Below are 26,769 nucleotides of genomic sequence, written 5' to 3'. Positions count from 1 at the left end.
CAACATGTTGCTTAACAATAAGGCGTCTTGCCCTGTCCAGCAATGCAACAGGCGTTCAGATGTTGAAACGAAACGAAAACTAAACAAATTATTTTTGGGTTTCCCAGGTAATGCCCCCACTGGGCTACCTGCACGGCTGCTGTGTGGGGGTTCCAGTGGTCAGGGGCCTGCTCAAGGCGCGGCTCCGGCTGGAGCAACCACCGCCATTCGCCACTAAGTGGCGGTGACGTCACCACGACGCTTGTGCCAGGCCAAGTGCACGTTGAGGCCACGTGAAGTGTCGAACGCCCGCTGGCAGGAGGTCACGGGGCAGACCCAGCAGGTGCCACGGGTCGACTGACTGAGATGACCGAGATGACTGGCTGATGCACCGCCTGTGCCCCCCTACTGTGCCAACTTGCTGTGCTTTATCCACCCGGCGCTCCGCTCGTTGTTGTGAGCGTCGCTCCGGCTGGAGCACGCCATGTACCACACACATGATTTGTCTAAATACAGATTTCCATTCTGATTTGTCTAAATATAGATTTTCATTCTGATTTGTCTAAATACAGATTTCCATTCTGATTTGTCTAAATACAGATTTTCATTCTGATTTGTCTAAATACAGATTTCCATTCTGATTTGTCTAAATACAGATTTTCATTCTGATTTGTCTAAATACAGATTTTCATTCTGATTTGTCTAAATACAGATTTCCATTCTGATTTGTCTAAATACAGATTTCCATTCTGATTTGTCTAAATACAGATTTTCATTCTGATTTGTCTAAATACAGATTTCCATTCTGATTTGTCTAAATATAGATTTTCATTCTGATTTGTCTAAATACAGATTTCCATTCTGATTTGTCTAAATACAGATTTCCATTCTGATTTGTCTAAATACAGATTTCCATTCTGATTTGTCTAAATACAGATTTCCATTCTGATTTGTCTAAATATAGATTTTCATTCTGATTCGTCTAAATATAGATTTTCATTCTGATTTATCTAAATATAGATTTTCATTCTGATTTATCTAAATATAGATTTTCATTCTGATTCGTCTAAATATAGATTTTCATTCTGATTCGTCTAAATATAGATTTTCATTCTGATTTGTCTAAATATAGATTTTCATTCTGATTCGTCTAAATATAGATTTTCATTCTGATTCGTCTAAATATAGATTTTCATTCTGATTCGTCTAAATATAGATTCCGATTTCTTGTTTTCCTACGAATCGATTCCATCCCGCTCAAATAATTTTGTTGAGATAGCGAATCGCGACTAAATGAATCGATAACCCATTAATGTTAAAGTTTCGATTCCGTCAACAGTTTCCCCTCATCTAAATTAATCGATTACATGCCCCCCCCCCTCAATCAACTGGCGTTGCAAAATCGATTCCCGCCTACGACAGCCGAACCGTTCCCAAATCGATTCCGCCGCGCGCGCTCCAACAACCGGCGGATCGAGCCAAGGTTTCGATTCCCTCGCTAAGAAATCCCTTGAATCGATTCGCCGCTTGTGATTTGTCATGGACCGCGACTTCTGTGTGCGCGCGCGGCCGCCGCCGTCCCTCGGTTGCTTCTGTCTGACAGGCCCCGGGCCCTCTCCAATTGTTTCGCAACAACAACAACAACAGCAGCAGCAGCAGTCACGCCGCGGGTAAACAACAACAACAACAATGAAGGCGAGCCCCACGTAACAGCACGTGGCACGGCGCCTTTTGACGAGGTAAGCGGCCTCGCTGTGCGCGTTTCCGGGACGACGTTTCGGCTCGAACCTCACGCAGTCTCGAAACTGTTGACCGGTTTCGATGTTAAAGTGTCTCATCAGCAGTGGAGCCAGACTTTAGTTGAGCCATTGGTACCCACACGGTCACCACTGTGCACCGGTTTCGATGTTAAAGTGTCTCATCAGCGGTGGAGCCAGACTTTAGTTGAGCCATTGGTACCCACACGGTCACCACTGTGCACTGGTTTCGATGTTCAAGTGTCTCATCAGCAGTGGAGCCAGGCTTTAGTTGAGCCATTGGTACCCACACGGTCAACACAGTGAACCTATTTTGACGTTCAGTGCCAATTCGTGTTATTGACTTAATTTTTTAAAGTAATAATCACACATTTTAGTGTAGTGTATAGTGTAGTGTACAGTGTAGTTTACTAGTACAGTACACACCGGTGGTGTATTGGAGAGTGAAACTGTAGGGGTGTCAGGGGAAGGATTCCCACCAATAGATGGGTTAGGGGGAGGGGTGATCGAGGTGATATAAGGGGAGAACGGGCGGGAAAGGGGGCCTTTGGCGGGAACGGGATTGGGACGGCTGGCGACAGGTGTGAATGGAAGGAAAGGAATAAAGGACGAGACCCCTGCAATCTCGTGTCGGCTCCTCTTTACATTTGGTGGCAGCGGTGGGATCCTAATGGCTACAAAGAAGAATCCTCGCGGGAGGGAGCCGAGGGAGGAGGAAGCAGGGGCCGGGGATCCTTCACATCCTGGGCAACAAGGGGGCCTGCTGTCAGAAGCAGCAGAAGGGGGCCCGGATCGCCTGGAGGATCGCATGGAGGACCGCATGGCCCGCGTGGAGAGGGCGCTCCAGGAGCTCTTGCAGAGGCTCCCTATGGGGGGCCCGCCGGCACCGGGACCCCCACCCCCACGCGTACTACGGGAGGAGAGGCCACGGGAACCGGACGCCGACCAGCCGGCCGGGCAGGAGCCGCAACCAACCTCGTCACGCCAGCCGCCGCCGCTCCCGCCAAAACCCCCAGGGCTAAACACCCAACACGGAGAGCAGGTGGCCGGACGGCCGCGTCGGCTGGGGCCCGTCGACAAGTTTGTGGCTGAGGAAGAAGATTGGGAGGAGTTTGTCCGCCGATTCGAGGCTGCCTTCCACGCTCTCGAGTGGACAGACGAAGAGGCCCTACGAGCGCTGCCATCTGTTCTGGGCAAAGAAGCACTCTCCTCTTACACCTCCCTTCCCTCGCACAGCAAGTCCACGCTACAGGCGGCCTACGAGGCTTTGGGGGAGATCTATTGCCCGGCGGAAGGAGCCTTTAAACGGTTCCAGGATCGCCAGCGAGGGGCTAAAGAATCCCCTTTAGCCTACAGGGGGGCGCTGCTCGTGTTGGCGAGGAGAGCTTTCCCTCGCCTGGCTGAAGAAGCGCTCGAGGACCTCGTGGTCGAGCACCTCATCGCCTACGCTTGCCGCGCCGGCGTTGTAATGCCCGTAGTGACGCCGGAAGAACGCACCTCGCTGTGGGCTGCCCGGACCATCCAAGCCCACGAGCAGGTCATGGGCCGGGCGCCACCCGTGGGCCCGGTGGCTGGCGCGGCGGGGGGGAACAGCCCAGCCGTTGCCGCGGCGCTACTTGGTCCAGCGACACTAACCGCCGAACCTGCACCGTCACCACAGGCTGCCGGTGGGGCATCTGGGGACGGACCGCCGACGTCTGAGACGGAGCCATCGCTGCGGGAGGTGTACGCGGCGATCCGGGGACTGGCGGAGCAGAGGGACCAACCGCCGCGTCGCTGGCAGCCGCCTCTACAACATCGCGCCGAGCCCCCCCGACGCAACGCCCCGTGGGTCTGCCACCGTTGTGGTCGCGAGGGGCATGTGGCGAGGGGGTGCCGCACGGAGCCGGAGGCCGCCAACGTCACCTGGAACCTGCCGGGGCCGAACGCCGACAGGAGCCAGGCGAGTGACGCCGTCCCACCCGGCCTCTCGGGCGGGCCGGGTAATTACACTTCCGACGCCGCGAACTCACCGGGAGTCTCCTCGGGGTGGGCGCCGGTGGTGTCGTTTCCCGGTCCCCGCTGTTCTGGTCGGGGGAAGGGGATAGCGCCGGGGCCTGTGGTCGCATCGCGACCCGGAGTGGCGTCGCGAACGGACGTGACGTTGCGTCCGGAAGTGACGTCGCGGTCGGAAGTGGTGTCGCGGATCGCGCCGGGAATTGCGCCGGGGCCGTGGACCGCGCCTGGAATCGCGCCGGGGCCAGGGACCGCGTCGGGGATCGCGCCGAGGCCGGGGACCGCGCCGGGAGTCGCGCCGACGCCGGGAGGGACGTCGCGGACGGAGGTGACGTCGCGGGCGGAGGTGACGTCGCGGGCGGAAGTGACGTCGCGGCCGGCAGCGACGTCGATGCCGGGCGTGACGTCGCGCGCGGGCGGGGTTTCGCGGGCGGGCGTGGGTTCGCGGGCGGGCGTGACGTCGCGGGTGGGCGTGGTTTCGCGGGCGGGCGGGGTTGCGCGGGCGGGCGTGACGTCGCGGGTGGGCGTGGTTTCGCGGGCGGGCGGGGTTGCGCGGGCGGGCGTGACGTCACCAGTTACCTGCAACGCCGGCGAGTTGCCAGGGGCAACGGCCCGGGGGCGGAGGCAGCCCACACGATTGACATTGCGCCCTGGAGCAATTCCACGACCCGCCTCACCACCGCTTTGCGACAGAGCGAGACGGAACCAGGGGGACCACGCCCCCGTGACAAAGGAAAGAGAGGGGCTCACGGGAAGGCCCACCCCCCAGTCCCCACCGCCCCCTGCAATGGGGGGGCCCCCCCACACCACAAGGGGGGCCCATCCTACGTCACCTAGGGGGGGCAATTTGCACTACATAGAGAGCCCAGCCCGCAACCCAGGGGTAAGCCCACACTATGTAACAAGGGCGCGTTCACCCTGCTGGGACGCACTCCAAAGGGAGGAACCCCATCTTCAGTCCATCCACACCCATCCCCCATCATTTCACCATGCACCACAGGATAACGAGACGCCGCCTGGTCAGTGGCCGGACTCAGCCACACAATGGAGGAAGCTGGCAAGGCGGGTGGTAGCGGCCACGTCAGGAACCTCGGTCCTGGTCGGTGAAATCGCGGGAGTGTCGGCACGTATCTTGGTCGATACGGGGGCATCAGCCACGATCATCTCGAGCACCATGCATGAGATGCTGCCGGATAAAATCCGACCTTTAGTCCCCGTCAAGACAACGTTCATTGCAGCAAATGGAGGCAGCATGGGCTTCCTGGGCCAGGTTGAAGCCCCGATACAGATTGGGCAGCTTTCGGTAGCAGGACCCATCCTTGTCTCCGCAACAATGCCCGTACCCTGCCTGTTGGGGACGGACTTTCTGAGGCGGATGCCAATGAAAATCGATCTGGCCAATGGGCGGGTGGAAGTCCAGGGAACGCATCTCCATTTCCTAAAGGCGGAGGGGGCCAGCCGGGGTGTACCCTACGTGCAGGCTCTGGTCAGTAAGTCTGTCTCCATTCCCCCGGCAGCCCAGATGCTGGTTCCGCTGCAATATCGGTCCCCCCTCGTGACAGCCCGACCAGACTCACCCATCCTGGTGTCTCCGGCGTCAGCGGCCATGGATCGTCATGCGCTGGTGGGGGCCGAAACTATTGTACAGAGGAACCAGCATCTGTTCATTCAGGTGCTGAACACCTCCGATAGAACAGCGACGGTGCAGGAGGGAACAGTTCTGGCCCACGTTAGTCCCTTGTCACTAGGAGCCCCAGGGACAGAGCCCGAGCTTGTAGGCAGCATCGGCCAGTCCGAGGACAGAGGGGCCAAATCGTGGATGGACCAGCTGGCGGGGCCTGAGCCGGGATTGCCGCCCGACCAGAAACAGCAGCTGCACTCGTTATTGCAGGAGTTCTCGGACGTGTTCAGCCGGGGACCGTTCGACCTAGGGCGCACAAATCTGTCACAGCACCACATCAACACGGGAGATGCCGCACCCCTGCGCCAAAACACATATAGAATGAGCCCAATGGAAAAAGGGCACATTCAACAAGCGGTGCAGGAGATGCTGCGGGCCGACATAATTTCTCCATCCTCGAGTCCCTGGGGGGCACCGGTGGTCCTAGTCAAGAAGTCAGATGGGTCACTGAGATTCTGTGTGGACTTCCGACGCCTCAATGCCGTCACGCTGGCCGACGCATATCCCCTACCACGTATCGACGACTCATTGGATGCACTGGCGGGAGCAAAATTTTTCAGTACGCTGGATTTGTTGTCCGGGTTCTGGCAGGTCCCACTAGACGCGGACTCCCGGCCTAAAACAGCATTCCGGACACCACAGGGCCTGTTCGAGTTCAACTGCCTGCCTATGGGCCTCCAGACGGCGCCGGCAACGTTCCAACGCATAATGGAGTTGGCCTTGGCAGGCCTCCAATGGGAAACGTGCCTCATCTACCTGGACGACGTCATTGTTTTCAGCCGATCATTCGAGGAACACATTGACCGATTGCGTCAGGTGTTCCTGCGGTTCCGGAACGCGAACTTGAAGCTCAAGCCGTCGAAGTGCCACCTTATGCAGTCGTCGGTACGCTACTTGGGCCACGTCGTCAGTGAGTCGGGAGTGGCTACAGACCCGGAAAAGACGGCCTGCGTGAGGGCCTGGGCTGTTCCCACAACGGTTCCGGAGGTACGCCGGTTTGTGGGTTTCGTTTCTTACTACCGCCGGTTTGTGCCCAACTTCGCAACCATTGCCAAGCCCTTGCACGTGTTGACGGCGAAGAACCAGAGGTTTTATTGGGGCCCTCTGGAGGAAGAGGCATTCCAGCAGCTGCGCTCACGTCTGACAGATGCACCACCATTGGCCTTTCCGGATTTTGGCCTCCCCTTTATCCTGGACACGGACGCCAGCGATGTGGGCATCGGCAGTGTTTTGTCGCAAGTCCAGCAGGGTCGGGAGGTGGTTATCGCCTATGGTAGTCGCGTGCTTTCATCAGCGGAGCAGCGCTACTGCGTCACACGTAGGGAACTCCTGGCAGTCGTTCACTTTGTGCAGCAATTCCGACCCTACCTGTATGGTCGCAAATTTACGGTCCGCACTGACCACGCGGCCTTGCAGTATTCGCTCCGCATCGACCAGCCTTCGGGCCAGCTGGCCAGATGGATAGAACGCCTGCAGGAGTACAGGTACCAAGTAGTGCATCGCAAAGGGACCAGACATGCCAACGCAGACGCATTGTCCCGACTGGTGCCCCAGGGCCCTTGTGCATGCACCACAGGCGGGGCACGCTGCAAGGAGGCGAGGCCGGAGGGGACGGTCATCGCTCCTGTACGCACGGCGGAGGGCGCACAGGGTGAGGTCCAGCTGACCGACCACGACCTGGGGCTGACCTTGGACGATTGGAGACGGCTACAGCTGGAGGAAGCCCCACTGCGAACACTACGCGCCTCAGCAGAGGCAGGGGGGGAGGAGTACATCGTATGGGAGGATCTCCTCATGCGATGGGACCCGACAGGGCGCCGGCGATGCCTGGTAGTTCCGGAGTCGCTGCGTCAACAATTGGTTATGGACGTACACGGCCGCCAGCTGCTGCACCTGGCAGGGCGGAAGACACTGCACACATTACAGGGTCGGTACTTTTGGCCAGGTATGACCGCTGACGTGCATCGATGGGTCGCTACCTGCGTCGAATGTGCGCGGCGAAAGCCGCCACCCCGGGTAAGCCGGGCGCCCCTACAGCCCATCACGGTGACCAGGGTCAACGAATTGGTTGCGTTGGACATCTTGGGACCGCTGCCGGTCACGCCACGGGGAAATAAATACCTGTTGGTCGGAGTCGAGTACTGCACGAGGTGGCCGATGGCGTGGGCCCTCCCGGACCAAACGGCACAGACCATCGCCGATGCCTTCGTGGGAGGCTATGTCCTTGATAAGGGGGCACCGGAGCGGTTGCTCACGGATCAGGGCAGGAATTTCTCCTCACAGCTATTGAAGGACGTCTGCTCTATCCTGGGCACTAAAAAGGTCCGAACATCTCCATATCATCCCCAGACCGATGGGATGGTAGAGCGGCTTAACCGCACCATAGCGGCCATGCTGTCCCAAGTGGTGGACGAAAACCATTCCGACTGGGACCTCCACATTCCATCGGTCTTAGCGGCGTACAGGGTGGCCCCACACGCGGCGACGGGGTTCTCGCCGTTTTTCCTGATGTACGGACGGGATCCCGTTCCGCCTATTGAGGTGCAGCTGACGGACATTCCGGCAAGAGCCGACGCATGGCCGAAGGCACTAAAGACCTCCCTCATTTATTTGAGAGAGGCCCGCCAAGCAGCCGAGGCCGCATCGGCCGCGAGCCAAGAGAGTAATGTACGGATACGGGAGAGGACAGTGACAGCCAAGCCCTTTAAAGTTGGGGACCAGGCATGGCTACACTGTCCTCAGGTGCCGGTTGGCCTCTCACCAAAGCTGCACCGACCCTGGAAAGGGCCGGTCGAGGTCATCAAAGCACTCCGACCGCAGTGCGTCCAGGTCCAACTGGGTAAGCGACGATGGTTTGTACACCCCACCCGCCTTAAGCCATACATCTCTCCACCGTCATCTTCACCAACATCACCACCAACATCACTGCCAACATCATCATCATCCCTACCCAGGCCAAGGTCGCCGACCACCACGCGCCGACCGGCAGGGGGTTCGGTGCCCTGTGTTCCCTTGTCACCTACAGCACCCCATGTGAGGCCTGACGGAGCGGCGGCACGAGCGGGGGCCGGAGAGACAGCGGCGCCAGGCAAGGCGACACCGGCACCACCGAACCAGGGACCGCGACGAGAGGGCCTTCGAAGGAGGGGGCCGCCACGGTCATCTGCTGCCTGTGGATGTCCGGGCTGTTACGGGATGCTGGCTGGAGACCTGGGCAGGCCGCGCAATTGATTTGTTGTGTTATATTGCATTGTAGGGTTGTGGGGGGGGGTAAGGGCTGTCGTCACTGTCAGTGGTGGGAGGCATGGGGAGACTTAAATGGTCCATGGGGGAGGCAGAACCGAGGACGGTTATTTTTTCTCCGGGGGGGGGGGGGTGATGTAGGGGTGTCAGGGGAAGGATTCCCACCAATAGATGGGTTAGGGGGAGGGGTGATCGAGGTGATATAAGGGGAGAACGGGCGGGAAAGGGGGCCTTTGGCGGGAACGGGATTGGGACGGCTGGCGACAGGTGTGAATGGAAGGAAAGGAATAAAGGACGAGACCCCTGCAATCTCGTGTCGGCTCCTCTTTACAAAACCACTGCAACATTTACAATCTGACTGCTGCTTAACACGGAAGCTTTTGGGATTATGGCTGAATACAATGTACACGTTTTTATTTATTGCATAGACGGGGGTTGGCATAGGCAGAGCCATCATTACAAAAATTAGGTAATAAAAAATTACCAAGGTTTTCAATACACGCAATTTAATTTGCACTCTAAAGTACAAAACCAATTATACTGGTAGGAACCTCCTGGTTACACCAGCCCACAGGGGATTATTGTGTCCGTCGTGCAGGGAGGGGCTGGGTGGGGCGGGAGGAAGGGGCTGGGTGGGGAGGGGAGGGTGGTGAGGGGCTGGGTGGGGAGGGTGGGGAGGGGCTGGGGGTGGAGGGTGGGGAGGGGCTGGGTGGGGAGGGGATGGGTGGGGAGGGTGGGGAGGGGCTGGGTGGGGAGGGGCTGGGTGGGGAGGGTGGGGAGGGGCTGGGTGGGGAGGGTGGGGAGGGGCTGGGTGGGGAGGGTGGGGACGGGCTGGGTGGGGAGGGTGGGGAGGGGCTGGGTGGGGAGGGTGGGGAGGGGCTGGGTGGGGAGGGTGGGGAGGGGCTGGGTGAGGAGGGTGGGGATGGGCTGGGTGGGGAGGGTGGGGAGGGGCTGGGTGGGAGGGGTGGGCTGGGTGGGGAGGGGCTGGTCACCCCGTGGTGCCCTTATAAAACGCAACGTTTCACCTACTCACGCCGGCTTGTGCCCGCCCTCACAGTCGGCCATATTTGCGGAATACACCACGCCGCCGTTGACCCTGCAGGCCATTGACCGAGCAACCCAACGTTCCTACCAGCTCCCTCCGCAGCAGGAATGTGTTTTTGACTCCATAATTAATCGCATTTCACGTCCTGAATAAAAGTGGGTTGCTTGCATAAAGAGAAACATTTGGCGAAAGGATGCCACCCACTTTTAATCGGCACATCCAATGCGATTAATTCTGTTGTCAAAATAATAGATGAAAGTGTGTGTGCATTGAAAAACTTTGTTTGACCAACTTTTTTATTTTATTTCTCACCTGAAGACGGTCGCTTGTGTTGCGACGTCGTGTTTTATTTAATTTAATAATTTTTTCTACCCACGTGACTTCCCCGAAAGAACCACAGAGCATGAATTCCTGTAGTCACGAAAGCTTAAAATCAAGTTTTTTTTTAAATTTCTTTAAACCAAAGAGACATATCTTGTCAGGTTTTGTGTGTGTTTTTTTTCTACCCCCCCCCCCCCCCAAATGATCCGAAGTTCGCGCATGTCGATGGGTTTCGGGTCCCTCTCTCGCTCTCTCGCTCCCTGGATTTTTCTCCGGGTCCTCCGGTTTTTCCCCCTCCACATTTAGAATCGGCATCATCACCACGCGTGGAGTTTTAAGAGTATTTTGACAGCTGCTGCTATTCATTTCTACGTGATGATGATGGTGATGATAAGCCGTTTCGTTGAGCCATAATTTTTGGCAGGAAGGTCGCTTCTAAAAAAACTGAGCTTTACAGCTCAGCGAGGCCGTACCTCGTAAAATAAATATAGTTTAGAGTTTAGTTTGCTGCTGTGTAGTTGACACTACCACTCCCCCCACACCCACAGGGATCTTGAGGCATTATCGTTCGGAGTGACATGCGAACTGGAGTGTGACATCGTTCTCGGAGATGGATTATTATTTGAAAAAGACGTTTGTTTTTCTTAGCTGGCACTTGTAATACTGGTTCAGTGGGGTGTGAGTTCTGTGCGCGCGCGTGCGACTGAGTGATTTGCCGGTTCACCAGGCGTACGCGTGTGCATGTGCGTGCCAGTGTGTTCCACTCGCACTCACTCGCTCGTGCAGGGTTCTGTGTAGGCTACGCGGGGGACCTTTGTCTTCGTGCGTGACTCTGCCGCAGGGATGAATGCCCTCCCGATGCGTCTGCTCCGCGGATGGTCCTCGCTTCTCGCCACGGCCGCCGTACTCATCTGGATCACGGTGCGGGTACCGTCCCTCCGTCCGTGTCCGCGTGTCCTTCTGAGTGAGTGTGTGTCCGTGTGGGAGTGTGTGAGAGCAAGTTGGTACAGTAGGGGGCACAGGTGGTGCATCAGCCAGTCATCTCGGTCATCTCGGTCAGTCGACCCGTGGCACCTGCTGGGTCTGCCCCGTGACCTCCTGCCAGCGGGCGTTCGACACTTCACGTGGCCTCAAGGTGCACTTGGCCTGGCACAAGCGTCGTGGTGACGTCACCGCCACTTAGTGGCGAATGGCGGTTGTTGAGTGTGTGTGTGTTTATCCGTCTGTGTGTGTATGTTTGGCCATCTGTGTCCGTCCATGTGGAGAGTGCCACTAAGAGGTGGGGCCTTACCATCAGCCCCACCAAAACTAGGCACCTGCCTGGGTATTTTGTACCATCGGACACTCCACCCCCACAACTTCCAATCGGTGATAGGGCAGTAGTGGAGAGAGTGGAGAGTTTCCCATACCTGGGCAGTGTGCTCATGCCTGGCTCCGGTTTAACAGCAGAGGTCTCACTCCGAATCAGTCGAGCGGCAATATCTTTTCATCGGTTGCGTAACGCTGTGTGGAAGCTACCTGGTCTGTTGCTCCGCACGAAGCTTCAAGTCTTCTCGGCCACAGTCATTCCCTCCCTTCTCTACGCTTGCGAAACGTGGACCCCCGTAATGGAACATCTTCGCCGGTTGGAAACATTTAGGCTGGCTTGCCTACGATCCATCCTGGGTTTAAGCAGGCTGGATTGTGTGAGGAGCTCACAAATCCTTGAAAGATCTGGGCAAAGTCCCATCGGTGAGCTGCTCCGGCAGGCAAGGCTGCGTTGGCTGGGTCATGTAGCACGCATGCCCAGCCACCGCATGCCGAAACAGCTTTTGTTCGGCCGGATCGAGGGGGCTAAACGGGCGCGGCACGGGCTAGAGAAGAGATGGAGTGATGTGGTACAGGAGGACGTGGAGCTGAGTGGACTTGCCGATGACTGGTACCAGCGGTGTCAAGATCGGCCTCTGTGGAGGAGGCTCGTGAAGGACGCTACTGGGCAGTTGGAGGCAGTCGCCCTCCAACAACAACGGGGGGCAGAGGAGCGACGCTCGCAAGAGTGCTGGGCAATTAAAACGCAGCAAGTTGGCACAGTAGGGGGTACAGCTGGTGGTGCATCTACCAGTCATCTCAGTCAGCCAACCCACGGCACCTGCCAGGTCTGTCCCAAGACCTGATGTCAGCGAGCCTTCGACACTTCACGTGACGGCCTCAAAGTGCACATAGCCTGGCACAGGCGCCGTGTTGACGTCACCGCCACTTAGTGGCGAATGGCGCGGCTGTTGGTAATGGTGGGGAGTGGTCGTGTAGCGGTTAGCGCGCTGCGCTACGAACCCGCCAGTGAGCCGAGTTCGATCGCCACTCGCACGGCCACCGCCCACCAGGTCGTGGGCCTACGCTAGGTCGCCTCGGCCTCATGACGAGTACCTGGTGCGACGTGTGGTGGTGCCGGCCACCCACCCATCCTCACGTGTGCCACTTCACGAACAGCACTTGCCCCGACAGCTTCCTACGCGGCGGGGGTGACCTTTGTCTTTGCCTGCGTGCTTGTGTGTGCAGGTGCATTGGAAGCTTCCAGACGAGGCCTGGCGCCGCGCGCAGCCTGGGACTCGCCCGGCGGGTCCCCCGACCCCGAGCCCCCGGGAGCAGGCCGAGGATGAGGCCCTGATGCGGGAGCTACGCTGGCCCTCTCCGCCACGGTGGCCCGTGGCCTACGAGGTTTGGGCTGCCGGGTTAACACCCTCGCCTCTACGCATTCAGAATCAACGTTTGTATCAGAGGTCGCAAACGGGTTTTGATTCCTTACCCGTACCCGGCTGCACCAGGGTCGCAAACGGGTACCCGTACCCTACCCGTATCCGGCCGGGTATTGGGTAGGGTACGGGTATCGGGTACCCGATTGCGACCTCTGGGATGAAGCCATGTTGCAGGCGCGGGTGGGTTGATTCTAGGAACTTGAATTGTGAGAAGAGACAAGACGTTGGGAAATGAGTGACAAACGGTGACTCACCAGTGACTCACGGCCTACCCGTACCCGGCCGCACCAGGGTCGCTAACGGCTAGCCGGGTATCGCAAACGGTAGCCGGGTATCGGGTAGGGTACGGGTATCGGGTACCCGGTTGCGACCTCTGCGGCAGAAGCAGGAGAGGAAGCTGCTTTTACTCGGTTTGGGAAAAGCAAGACCGCCCCCTGCTGGCAGGCTCATGCCCAGTTCTCATCAGAGGGAAAAAACCGGAGGACCCGGAGAAAAGTCCACGTGACCACGGAGAGAGACACGCAAACTCCAAGTATACAGCAGCAGGCATCTTCAGGGTCGCGATCGAACCCACGGCCTCCTGTAGACCAGGCGAGGTAGTCAACATCTCCTAGCCACCGTGATGATGAGAGACAGAGACATGCAGACTCCAAATATACAGCAGCAAGCAGCAGTCGGTATCGAACCCACGACCTCCAGTAGACCGGGCGAAGTAGTTAACATCTCCTAGTCACCGTGATGATGTTGATGAGAGAGAGACACGAAAACTCCAAATATACAGCAGCAGGCGTCAGGGTCGGGATCGAACCCACGACCTCCTGCAAACCAGGCGAGGTAGATGACATCTCCTAGCCACCGTGATGATGATGAGAGAGAGACTTGCAGACTCGAAATATACAGCAGCAACCAGCAGGCATCAGTCGGGATCGAACCCACGACCTCCTGTAGACCAGGCGAGGTAGTTGAGATCTCCTAGCCACCGTGATGATGATGAGAGAGAGAGACACGCAAACTCCAAATATACAGCAGGCAACGTCAGGGTCGCGATCGACCCCACCACCTCCTGTATACCAGGTGAGGTAGTCAACATCTCCGGGCCACCGTGGAAAGAAACCCGAGACAAACCCTTGCATGCAAAGGGGATGGGGGGGGGGTTAACCTTCAAATCCCCAGTGATTGCCCAAGCTCTGCGGTTCTATAATGTGGCGTAAGGCACCCTGGGGGTGCCAAGGCATTTAAGTTAATGTTGACAATCATGTTTGGTGAAATACTACAGGTGTCTTGACACGTAGCAGAACGGTAGCCGACCTGGTAGTCAAAATACGTTTGGATGGTGGGAAACATGCAAACGTGTAAGCAAATGTATGAATGTTTCAGTTTGACCTCGGTTTATGTAGGGTGGGTGGTTGCGTGGGTGGTTGAGTGGGTGGTTGAGTGGGTGGTTGAGTGGGTGGTTGAGTGGGTGGTTGAGTGGGTGGTTGAGTGGGTGGTTGAGTGGGTGGTTGAGTGGGTGATTGAGAGTGTGGGTGGGTGTGTGGTGGCTGTGTGGGAGGGTGCTTGAGTGAGTGGGTGAGTGGATAAGTGAGTGGGTGTGGGTGCGTGTGTGGGTGTTTGGGTGAGTAGGTGGATGTGTGGGTGTGTGGGTGAGTGTGTGAGTGGGTGGTTGAATGAGTGGGATTGTGAGTGAATGATTGGCTTAGTGAGTGAATGAGTGGGTTTACTGAGTGAATGGGTGCATGAGAGGATGTATGGGTGTGTGAGGGGGTGCATGAAAAATTGCGTAAGTGAGTGTGTAAGTGGGCGAGTGCATGAGTGAGGGGGGCGACTGGGTGGGTGAATGGGTGAGTTTGTAAATGAGTGGGTGAGTGGCTGCGTGAGTGAGTGTGTAAGTGGGCGAGTGCATGAATGAATGAGTGGGTGAGTGGATATGTGGGTGAGTGAGTGAGTGGGTGAGTGGACATGTGGGTGAATGGGTGAGTTTGTAAATGAGTGGGTGAGTGGCTGCGTGAGTGAGTGTGTAAGTGGGCGAGTGCATGAATGAGTGAGTGGGTGAGTGGATATGTGGGTGAGTGAGTGAGTGAGTGGGTGAGTGGACATGTGGGTGAATGGGTGAGTTGGTAAATGAGTGGGTGAGTGGCTGCGTGAGTGAGTGTGTAAGTGGGCGAGTGCATGAATGAGTGAGTGGGTGAGTGGATATGTGGGTGAGTGAGTGAGTGAGTGGGTGAGTGAGTGAGTGAGTGGGTGAGTGAGTGAGTGAGTGGGTGAGTGAGTGAGTGAGTGGGTGAGTGGACATGTGGGTGAGTGAGTGAGTGAGTGTGTAAGTGGGCGAGTGCATGAATGAGTGAGTGGGTGAGTGGACATGTGGGTGAGTGAGTGAGTGGGTGAGTGGACATGTGGGTGAGTGAGTGAGTGGGTGAGTGGATATATGGGGGAGTGAGTGAGTGGGTGAGTGGATATATGGGGGAGTGAGTGAGTGGGTGAGTGGATATGTGGGTGAGTGAGTGGGTGAGTGGATATGTGGGTGAGTGAGTGAGTGGGTGAGTGGATATGTGGGTGAGTGGGTGAGTGGACATGTGGGTGAGTGAGTGAGTGGGTGAGTGGATATGTGGGTGAGTGAGTGAGTGGGTGAGTGGACATGTGGGTGAGTGAGTGAGTGAGTGGGTGAGTGGACATGTGGGTGAGTGAGTGGGTGAGTGGACATGTGGGTGAGTGAGTGGGTGAGTGGATATGTGGGTGGGTGAGTGAGTGGGTGAGTGGACATGTGGGTGAGCGAGTGAGTGGGTGAGTGGGCATGTGGGCGAGTGGGTGAAAGTGTGGACCGGAGCGGTGCAAGCGGGACGAAATTAGTTTTCAATATTTATTTTATTTTTAAACGACAGCAGATTTCGAGCCGATGTTTGTTGTGAGCAGGTTAAGAATAAAAAAAAACCTCACGAGATCGGGGGTGGCGGCGTTTGACCCCCCAACGCGTCACCGAATGGATGAAAGAAAGCGACGACGATGATGACGACCGTGGCCACGTACCGTACAACGGGGTCTGTCTGGTAGTGCAGCGAGACGGGAGGAGAGCCAAGGGAGAGTGGGAGGAGACGATCCGTGGGGATGATTGCGGGAAGAGAATTTCCGCTGCACAATACCCAACCAGACCTCCCCCCTCCACCCCCCCCCTCCACCCCCCCCCCCCCCCAGGCCACCACATCCGCAGCGCGCAGCTGGGTGGAGGTGACGTCCCCGGCGGGGCGGCTGGCGGTGGGCGGCACGCTGGAGGTAACGGTGCGGGCGCACGACCACCTGGGCCGCCCCAAGGGCTACGGCGGAGACTTTCTCGAGGTGGGTGCAGACACGCAGCCCCTCCCCCCGTCCCCCCCGTGTCGTCTCCCGCCGAGGTGATGATCGGGCACCAAGCTGCTCATGCGGAAGCAGCAGATTCCGTGGGGAGCCACGGTAACGACGGGGCTTGAGAGCCGTTGTTGGGGTCTCTCATCGTCATCGTCGTCATCATCATCGTCGTCACCATTATTGTCATCATCATCAACGTCACCGTGTCTCCCCCCGTGTCTCCCCCCGCGTGTCTCACCCCGTGTCTCCCCCCGTGTCTCCCCCCATGGCTCCCCGTGTCTCCCCCCACGTCTCCCCCCGTGTTTCCTCCCGCATCTCCCCCCGCGTCTCCCCGCGTGTCTCCCTGCGTCTCCCCACGTCTCTCCCCGCATCTCCCCGCGTGTTTCTCCACATCTCCTCACGTCTCCCGTGTCTTCTCCCGTGTCTCCCCCCATGTCTCCCCGCGTGTGTGTCCACATCCCCCGTGTCTCCCCCCGTGTCTCCCCCCGTGTCTCCCCCCGTGTCTCCCCCCGTGTCTCCCCCCGCGTGTCTCCCCCCGCGTGTCTCCCCCCGCGTCTCCCCCCGCGTCTTCCCCCGCGTCTCCCCCCACGTCTCCCCCCGTGTCTCCCCCCGTGTCTCCCCCCGTGTCTCCCCCCGTGTCTCCCCCCGTGTCTCCCCCCGTGTCTCCCCCCGTGTCTCCCCGTCTCTCCCCCCGTGTCTCCCCCCGTGTCTCCCTCCGTGTCTCCGCCCGTGTCTCCCCCCGTGTCTCCCCCCGTGTCTCCCCCCGTGTCTCCCCGCGTGTGTGTCCACGTCTCCCCCCGTGTCTCCCCCCGTGTCTCCCCCCGTGTCTCCCCCCGTGTCTCCCCCCGTGTCTCCCCCCGTGTCTCCCCCCGTGTCTCCCCCCGTGTCTCCCCCCGTGTCTCCCCCCGTGTCTCCCCCCGTGTCTCCACGCGTCCCCCCCGTTGTCTCCCCCTGTGTCTCCCTGTGTGTGTGTCCACATCTCCCCACGTGTCTCCCCGTGTCTCCACGCGTCCCCCCCAGGCCCGTCTGCTCTCGGTCCCCGTGGGCCGTGCGGCGGTCCCCGCCGTGCGGTACGCGGACCGAGGGGACGGCACCTACGGCGTGGCCTTCCCGCTGGCGTGGGCCGGCGCCGCCACGGTGGCCGTGAGCCTCGTGCACCCCGCCGAGGCCGTGCAGCTGCTGGCGCGCCTGCGGGAGGAGCGGCCCGACAAGGTCTACTTCAGGTCGAGTGCGGGGCCACCACGACGACGACGATGATGATGATGATGACGATGAAGATGATGATGATGACGACGATGATGATGTTGATGACGACGATGATGACAATGACGGCAGTGGTGGTGATGGTGACGGCGACGATGACGACGGCGACGATGATGATGATGATGACGATGATGATGATGACGATGATGACGACGATGATGACGACGACGACAATGACGACGATGATGATGATGACGATGATGATGACGACGACGATGGTGATGATGATGATGATGACGATGATGACGATGATGATGACGACGACGATGATGATGACGACGACGATGGTGATGATGACGACGATGGTGATGATGACGACGATGGTGATGATGACAACAATGATGATGACGACGATGATGATGATGACGACGACGATGATGATGATGACGATGACGACGACGATGATGATGACGACGACGATGATGATGATGACGTTGATGACGACGACGACGATGATGATGACGACGACGACGATGATGATGATGATGATGACGGCGATGATGATGATGATGACGGCGGTGGTGGTGATGGTGATGGTGGTGGTGATGGTGACGATGATGATGATGACGACAACAATGGTGACAACGATGACAACGATGATGATGGCGATGACGGTGGTGATGTTGGTGGTGGTGATGACGTTAGTGGTGATGATGATGATGGTGGTGGCGATGACAACGGTAGTGGTGGTGATGATGATGGTGGTGGTGGTGGTGATGATGATGGTGGTGCCGGTGACTGATCCTGCCTGGACCTATTGGTCAATCTCGTAGTGCAGATGAATGGGTGAGTGTGAGGGTGAGCGAACAAATGAATGGGTGAGTGTGGGGGTGAGTGTGGGGATGAGCGAGCGAATGAATGTGTGTGGGGGGGTGAGTGTGGGGGTGAGTGTGAGGGTGAGCGAGCGAATTAATGGGTGAGTGTGTGGGCGAGCGGGCGAGAAAAAATAACAATGAATCCAACAACAATAACAACGGGCAATATACAATTGTTGTGACAATTGCTCCAATCACTATAACAATTGCCATCGTCATCCCCTCTCCTGGCAGGAGTCTCTTCCGCCTGGGCACCCTCTCCGAAACCACCGAGTGCAACATCCTCCCAGAATACCTCTCCTCGCCCCCATCGCCGCCCCCATCGCCCTCCCCGTGGTGGTGGCGGTGGTGGTGGCGGTGGTGGTGGCGGCGGCCGGTCCGGCCCTCCGGGGGCCGCCGGCCGCTGTGCGACTTGTCGGGCCGGAGGGAGGCGAGCGAGCGCTGGGTGTGCGTGCGCCCGCGGGCGCCGGCGCTGCCCTGCTCCTCGCGCCGCGACCACTCGAAGGGCGGATACCGCAGCGGGTTGCTCACGGCGGGGGACGAGCGGCTCCTGCAGACGTGAGTGGGTGGGGTGGTGGGCGGGTGGGTGGGTGTGGTGTGGGTGGGTTGGTATGGGTGGGTGGTGGGTGAGTGTGGGTTGGTGGGTGAGTGTGGGTGAGTGTGGGTGGGTGGGTTGGTGAGTGTGGGTGGGTTGGGTGGGTGAGTGTGGGTGGGTTGGTGAGTGTGGGTGGGTTGGGTGGGTGGTGGGTGAGTGTGGGTTGGTGGGTGAGTGTGGGTGGGTGAGTGTGGGTGAGTGTGGGTGGGTGGGTTGGTGAGTGTGGGTGGGGTGGTGGGTGAGTGTTTGAGTGTGGGTTTGTGAGTGTGTGGGTGGGTTGGTGGGTGAGTGTGGGTGGGTTGGTGGGTGTGGGTGGGTGGGTTGGTGGGTGAGTGTGGGTGGGTTGGTGGGTGAGTGTGGGTGGGTTGGTGGGTGAGTGTGGGTGGGTTGGTGGGTGAGTGTGGGTGGGTTGGTGAGTGTGGGTGGGTTGGGTGGGTGGTGGGTGAGTGTGGGTGGGTTGGTGGGTGAGTGTGGGTGGGTTGGTGGGTGAGTGTGGGTGGGTTGGTGAGTGTGGGTGGGTTGGGTGGGTGGTGGGTGAGTGTGGGTTGGTGGGTGAGTGTGGGTGGGTGAGTGTGGGTGAGTGTGGGTGGGTGGGTTGGTGAGTGTGGGTGGGTTGGGCGAGTGTGGGTGGGTTGGGTGGGTGAGTGTGGGTGGGTTGGGTGGGTGAGTGTGGGTGGGTTGGTGAGTGTGGGTGGGTTGGTGGGTGGGTGTGGGTGGGTGGTGGGTGAGTGTGGGTTGGTGGGTGAGTGTGGGTGGGTGAGTGTGGGTGAGTGTGGGTGGGTGGGTTGGTGAGTGTGGGTGGGGTGGTGGGTGAGTGTTTGAGTGTGGGTTTGTGAGTGTGTGGGTGGGTTGGTGGGTGAGTGTGGGTGGGTTGGTGGGTGTGGGTGGGTGGGTTGGTGGGTGAGTGTGGGTGGATTGGTGGGTGAGTGTGGGTGGGTTGGTGGGTGAGTGTGGGTGGGTTGGTGGGTGAGTGTGGGTGGGTTGGTGGGTGTGGGTGGGTGGGTTGGTGGGTGTGGGTGGGTTGGTGGGTGAGTGTGGGTGGGTTGGTGGGTGAGTGTGGGTGGGTTGGTGGGTGAGTGTGGGTGGGTGGGTTGGTGGGTGAGTGTGGGTGGGTTGGTGGGTGAGTGTGGGTGGGTGAGTGTGGGTGAGTGTGGGTGGGTGGGTTGGTGGGTGAGTGTGGGTGGGTTGGTGGGTGAGTGTGGGTGGGTTGGTGGGTGAGTGTTGGTGGGTGAGTGTGGGTCGGTTGGTGGGTTGGTGGGTGAGTGTGGGTGGGTTGGTGGGTTGGTGGGTGAGTGTGGGTGGGTTGGTGGGTGAGTGTGGGTGGGTTGGTGGGTGAGTGTTGGTGGGTGAGTGTGGGTCGGTTGGTGGGTTGGTGGGTGAGTGTGGGTGGGTTGGTGGGTGAGTGTGGGTGGGTTGGTGGGTGAGTGTTGGTGGGTGAGTGTGGGTGGGTTGGTGGGTGGGTGAGTGTGGGTGGGTTGGTGGGTGGGTTGGGTGGGTGAGTGTGGGTGGGTTGGTGAGTGTGGGTGGGTTGGTGTGGGTGGGTGGGTGTGGGTGGGTGGTGGGTGAGTGTGGGTTGGTGGGTGAGTGTGGGTGGGTGAGTGTGGGTGAGTGTGGGTGGGTGGGTTGGTGAGTGTGGGTGGGGTGGTGGGTGAGTGTGGGTGGGTGGGTGAGTGTGGGTTGGTGGGTGGATGAGTGTGGGTTGGTAGGTGAGTGTGGGTGGGTTGGTGGGTTAGTGTGGGTGGGTTGGTGGGTGAGTGTGGGTGGGTTGGTGAGTGTGGGTGGGTTGGTAGGTGAGTGTGGGTGGGTTGGTGGGTTAGTGTGGGTGGGTTGGTGGGTGAGTGTGGGTGGGTTGGTGAGTGTGGGTGGGTTGGTGGGTGAGTGTGGGTGGGTTGGTGGGTGAGTGTGGGTGGGTTGGTGGGTGAGTGTGGGTGGGTTGGTGAGTGTGGGTGGGTTGGTGGGTGAGTGTGGGTGGGTTGGTGGATGAGTGTGGGTGGGTTGGTGGGTGAGTGTGGGTGGGTTGGTGGGTGAGTGTGGGTGGGTTGGTGGGTGAGTGTGGGTGGGTTGGTGGGTGAGTGTGGGTGGGTTGGTGAGTGTGGGTGGGTTGGTGAGTGTGGGTGGGTTGGTGGGTGTGGGTGGGTTGGTGGGTGAGTGTGGGTGGGTTGGTGAGTGTGGGTGGGTTGGTGGGTGGGTGTGGTGAGGGGCTGGTCACCCTGTGGTGCCCTTATAAAACTCAACGTTTAACCTACTCACGCCGGCTTGTGCCCGCCCTCACAGTCGGCCATATTTGCGGAATACACCACGCCGCCGTTGACCCTGGCCATTGACCGAGCAACCCGACGTTCCTACCAGCCACGTTCGATGGCCCATCACTCGTGATGGGCCAGGGTCGCTTCTGAAAAATAGCTACGCAGCAGACCCGTAGGGGGCCTTGCAACCTGGTAGAATAAACAAAATAGTTTAAAGTTTGCCCCAACAGTGTGCTAAGGCTACGCGGGGGATCTTTGTCTTTGTGTGCGTGTTAGTGGCGTGAACTTGAGAACTCCAATTCCTGTGCTGGGCTCGGACCGGATCACCGTTCATCTTCGCGCGCCGCACCCTGGTGAGCACACAGGCAAAGGTCCCCCAGGTAGCCTTTCGTGGGTCTGCGTCTCTCGCTCCCTGGTTTTTCCCCCTCGGCATTCGGAATGAAAGCCGCGCTCCTGCAAGTTTGCACGCGACAAAGCCACTCGGTTGAGCCGAATGGCTCACAGGGTGAGACTAGGCTCTTAAGAAAAGCTGTCTCGGGTGTGGACCAATCAACTTCAAGGACAGTGCATATCATTATCATCATCAGAGTTGTTTCTTTTTGTTTGCATTTTGACTGCTTGTGTTGTGGTTATTGCAAACATGATCCCTTGTACAAAGGTGTCAGTTTTTGTACCAGTAGAAAGGCTAAAAACCCATCACTACATTTTGCCGCTGCTAAAGGAGACGTCTCGTAGTGTAAGTGTTACGGCTACACGGGGCGTGGTGTTGGTCTGTGCGTGTGTCCTTGACAGTCACTGACGAACCTCATCACCATCCACCTCCTCCTCCACCTCGTCGTCACCGACTCCCCGTGTGCTCCCCGGGTCCCCCACCTGAGTACGGCTACTTCCTGCGTGGCGATTGGCTGCAGCCGTCGTGCCGCTCCCTGCGGTTCAGGCGCCCGGAGCGGGCGGCCCGCTGCCTGGCGGGGAAACGGGTTCACCTCGTCGGGGACTCGAACGTGCGCCAGTGGTTCGAGCATCTCGTGGACTTTGTGCCCAGTGAGTGGAAACCTCGGCGGGGCCTGGGTTCGAGTCCAGACTGTGGTGTCCTTTCTCTGTCTGAGTGGGGTTGGTGCCTTGTACCCCATAGGCCCCCCTTGTATGTAGAGTGAGTGTGTGAGAGTGTGTGTGAGTGTGTGTGAAAGTGTGTGTGAGTGTGTGTGAGTGAAAGTGAGTGTGTGAGAGTCGGTGCGTGAGCGTGTGTGTGTGTGAGAGTGTGTGTGTGAGAGTGTGTGTGTGAGTGTGTGTGAGTGTGTGAGAGTGAGTGAGAGTGTGTGAGAGTGAGTGTGTGAGAGTGTGTGAGTCGGTGTGTGAGCGTGAGTGTGTGTGAAAGTGTGTGTGTGAGAGTGTGTGAGTGAGAGTGTGTGTGAGAGTGTGTGAGCGTGTGTGTGTGTGTGAGAGTGTGTGTGAGTTAGTGCGTGGGGAGCGGTAGTGTAGCGGTTAGCGAGCTGCGCTATGAACCTGGCGACACGAGTTCGATTCCCGCTCACGGCCAACACCAGTGACGATTATCTGAACCGGTCCCGGGCCTCCCCTAGGTCGACTCAGCCTCAAATGAGTACCTGGTGCGGTGTGTAAACATTGCCACTAGGGAGACAAAGGCGGTCGGGCGTGGTGCTGGCCACCCACCCCCTCGTGTACCGTTCTGGCCTTCATAGGTGCTCGCTAACAGCACTTGCCCCTACAGTCTGTTAAGGCTATACGGGGGATCTTTGAGTTAGTGAGTGTGTGAGAGTGTGTGTGTGAGTGTGTGAGAGTGTGTGTGTGAGTGTGAGTGAAAGTGTGAGAGTGTGTGTGTGAGTGTGTGAGAGTGTGTGTGTGGGTGTGTGTGTGAGTGTGTGAGAGTGTGAGTGAGTGTGTGAGTGAGAGTGACTGTGTGTGTGAGAGTGAGTGACTGTGTGTGCGAGTGAGTGACTGTGTGTGTGAGTGAGTGACTGTGTGTGTGAGTGAGTGAGTGTGTGTGTGAGAGTGAGTGACTGTGTGTGTGAGAGTGAGTGACTGTGTGAGTGAGTGAGTGTGTGTGAGAGTGAGTGACTGTGTGTGTGAGAGTGAGTGAGTGTGTGTGTGTGTGAGTGAGTGAGTGTGTGTGTGAGTGAGTGACTGTGTGTGTGTGAGTGAGTGACTGTGTGTGAGAGTGAGTGACTGTGTGTGTGAGAGTGAGTGACTGTGTGTGTGAGTGAGTGAGTGAGTGAGTGTGTGTGTGAGTGAGTGAGTGTGTGAGAGTGAGTGACTGTGTGTGTGAGTGAGTGACTGTGTGTGTGAGTGAGTGAGTGACTGTGTGTGAGAGTGAGTGACTGTGTGTGTGAGAGTGAGTGAGTGTGTGTGTGAGTGAGTGACTGTGTGTGAGAGTGAGTGACTGTGTGTGTGAGTGAGTGACTGTGTGTGAGAGTGAGTGACTGTGTGTGTGAGAGTGAGTGACTGTGTGTGTGAGAGTGAGTGACTGTGTGTGAGTGAGTGAGTGAGTGTGTGTGAGAGTGAGTGAGTGTGTGAGAGTCGGTGTGAGTGTGTGAGAGTCGGTCTGAGTGTGTGAGTGTGTGCGTGTGTGTGAGAGTGTGTGTGAGAGTGAGTGACTGTGTGTGTGAGAGTGGATGTGTGAGAGTCGGTGTGTGAGAGTCGGTGTGAGTGTGTGAGTGTGTGTGTGAGAGTGAGTGAGTGTGAGTGAGTGCAAGTGTGTGAGTGTGAGTGAGTGTGTGAGAGTGTGTGCGTGTGTGTGAGAGTGTGTGTGAGTGTGTGTGTGAGTGAGTGTGAGTGAGTGCAAGTGTGTGAGTGTGTGAGAGTGTGTGCGTGTGTGTGAGAGTGTGTGAGTGAGTGTGTGAGAGTGTGTGTGAGTGTGAGTGAGTGCAAGTGTGTGAGTGTGTGTGTGAGTGTGTGTGAGTGTGTGTGAGAGTGAGTGAGTGTGAGTGCAAGTGTGTGAGTGTGTGTGAGAGTGTGTGCGTGCAACTGAGTGTGTATGAGAGTGAGTACAGTTTGTAATCTCCCCCTGCTCTGCATGAGCGAACGTCGTCCCATCGTCGCGGCGACGATGCCGAGGTTGCTCCACTGCAGCCGGGACGACGAGGCGGAGAAGAAAGAGTCGGCAAAGGAGAAGGCGTCATGGAGTTCTAGATTTGAAGCTTTCGTGACTGCAAGGATTCATATTCTTAGGTTTTTTCGGTAAAGTCACGTAGGTAAAAATTTTTTATCAACAAAAGTAAAATAAAAATAAAATTAAAAAATTAAAAATCACGACGTTTCGGAGGCAACACAAGCTTCTGTCTTCAGGTGGAACCGCCACAGCACAATAGCTGCATCAAGTAAGAGAAATGCCAAGAAAACAGTCGTTGTATATATATGGAGTCTTAACAACTCCCCCCTCCCGCCCATCACACAGCTCTCCGCCAGGTCCCGACCGGTGCCCCCCCTCAGCACGGGCCCCCTGCTAGCGGTGGACGCGGCGCGCTCCACGTCGCTGCGCTACCACTGCCACGGCCCCCCAATCCGCTTCACTGGGGTGCCCGCCGACACGCTGCGATGGGAGGCGCCGCGGTTAGCGCGCCTGGAGGGCGGCCGCGGCTGCGTGGTGGCGCTGTCGCTGGGCGCGCACTTCACCAGCTTCCCGCTGGGGGTGTTCGTGCGCAGGGCGCGGGCGCTCAGGCGGGCGCTGGGCTCGCTGCTGGCGCGTGAGCCGGGCACCGTCGTGGTGGTGCGCACCGCCAACACGCAGGTGCGTGTACGCGTGCGTGTGTGTGCACGTGTGTGCGTGTGTGTACACGTGTGTGCGTGTGTGTACACGTGTGTGCGTGTGTGTACACGTGTGTGCGTGCGTGTACACGTGTGTGTGTGTTTACACGTGTGCGTGTACTCTCGCGTGCGTGCGTGCGTGCGGGAACTGCCAACACCCAGGGTGTCTCGTCTAAACTCCCCCCCCCCCCCCACCCCCAGGCGCAGTCGTTGCAGCTGGCGCCCTACGGCAGCGACTGGCTGGCGCGGCAGCAGAACGTGGCCCTGCGGCGGCTGCTGTCGGGCCTGCCGCTGGGCTGGGTGGACGCCTGGGCCATGAACGTGGCCCACTCGGGGCCGCCCCGACTCCACCCGGAGGCCGCCATCGTGCACCTGCAGGTGGAGGCGATGCTCTCGTACGCGTGTCCAGACATGGACGACGAGGAGGACGACGAGGAGGAGATGTGGGAGGAGATGTGGGAGGAGGAGGTGGAAGAGGAGGAGGTGGAAGATGGAGAGGGCCGATTGGGAAGGGAATGAAGGGGAGGAGGAGGAGGCGGGTGGGGAGGATGGTGGAGGAGGAGGAGGTGTGCACGTTTAGGCCACGTGAAGTGTCGAACGCCCGCTGACAGGAGGTCACGGGGCAGACCCAGGTACTACTGTGCCAACTTGCTGCGTTTTAGCCGCCCGGTGCTCCGCTCGTTGTTGTGAGCGTCGCTCCTCTGTTTTCCGTTGTTGTTGGAGGGCGACTGCCTCCAACTGCCCAGTAGCAGCGTCCTTCACGAGCCTCCTCCACAGAGGCCGATCTTGACACCGCTGGTACCGGTCATCGGCAAGTCCACTCAGCTCCACGTCCTCCTGTACCACATCACTCCATCTCTTCTCTAGCCCGTGCCGCGCCCGTTTAGCCCCCTCGATCCGGCCGAACAAAAGCTGTTTCGGCATGCGGTGGCTCGGCATGCGGGCTACATGACCCAGCTAACGCAGCCTTTGCACCCCTTTGATTCTCAATTGTTCAAAAAAATGTTCAATGTTAATAAACACATCGCGTTTGATGAAACAAAGTAAGTTGTACTGATAAGAATTGGTTTCACCCCTTCTGGCAATGAAACAGTTTTGTTGGCTCTTTCGGTAAAGTCACGTAGAAGGGAAATAAAAATAAAAAATAACAAAATAATTTTATAATGTTTTATTTTTTTGTTTCGGTAAAGTCACGTAGAAGGGAAATAAAAAAATATAACATAATAAAATAAATGTTTTATGTTTTAAAAATAAAATAAAAAAATAAAACATAATAATATAAATGTTTTATGTTTTATTTTTATTATTTTTCATTTCCCTTCTACATTACTTTACCGAAAGAACCAAGAAGATGAATCCCTGCAGTCACGAAAGCTTTAAATCGAAATTTAATGAAACAGTTGTGTTAAGATGTTCAAACACCAAACAGACACCTCTTTCAAGGAATCCTGTCACTGCATCAACCGCACACACACTTGTGTGCGGTTGATGCTCTGGTCAAATATACATTCTTTATTTCGACACTGGCAAGAAACGTCCTATTATAAGTTGTACTTGCGTGCCCGTTGCTTCATTTGATGATTTACCTTCCAAAAAAAATCTCGCCACGTCTCGCTACCTCCCAGAAAGGGCATTTGGGTTGGTGCGTGATGCAACTCAGGTTAAGAATCACTGTTCTAGAATCATCCAGCAGCATCCCAATGCCTCGTGTGATGACGATGCTGCACCGAGGCAGCCATTACAACCGTTCGCTCGATCGCCTTCTACCTCCAATCGGCATCCACAAAGAAACGCGTTCCCTTAATGCGTTCATCATCGCGTTGTGAAGACAACACGCGGCGTTAGACGGGAGAACAGCCTGTAACCCTGTAGCGTTCGTGTCGGACATCCGATGAGCTCCGTTAGTCTCCGGTCACCTGCCGTGACCACCGTCACGGTCCCTGTTATTGCGAAGGGCTGCCGTTGGTTCGATAAAACGATTAAAAAAGGTTCTGAA

General features: G+C 57.6%; 2 protein-coding genes across 2 annotated transcripts; both read left to right on the top strand.

The window, feature by feature from the left end:
- Positions 1-1,495: 1,495 nt before the first annotated feature.
- On the top strand, positions 1,496-26,769 carry LOC144737152 (NXPE family member 3-like). Its single transcript, XM_078619868.1, is given in 11 exon segments — positions 1,496-1,718; positions 10,808-10,942; positions 12,557-12,715; positions 15,943-16,083; positions 17,113-17,315; positions 18,405-18,728; positions 21,288-21,364; positions 21,804-22,052; positions 24,424-24,449; positions 24,451-24,756; positions 24,975-26,769. Coding segments are annotated over 10 exon segments (1,881 nt in total). The 5' UTR covers positions 1,496-1,718; positions 10,808-10,864; the 3' UTR covers positions 25,293-26,769.
- Positions 2,365-8,770, top strand: LOC144737153 (uncharacterized). Its single transcript, XM_078619869.1, has 2 exons — positions 2,365-3,678; positions 8,438-8,770. The coding sequence occupies exons 1-2, from the start codon at positions 2,407-2,409 to the stop codon at positions 8,447-8,449; spliced, it is 1,284 nt and encodes a 427-aa protein (XP_078475995.1). The 5' UTR covers positions 2,365-2,406; the 3' UTR covers positions 8,450-8,770.

Source organism: Lampetra planeri, chromosome 65 (genome assembly GCF_965212315.1).
Source record: "Lampetra planeri chromosome 65, kcLamPlan1.2.h2, whole genome shotgun sequence".
NCBI lineage: Eukaryota > Metazoa > Chordata > Hyperoartia > Petromyzontiformes > Petromyzontidae > Lampetra > Lampetra planeri.
The sequence above is the reverse complement of the archived record's forward strand: the minus strand, read 5'-3'. Positions and strand labels throughout refer to the sequence as shown.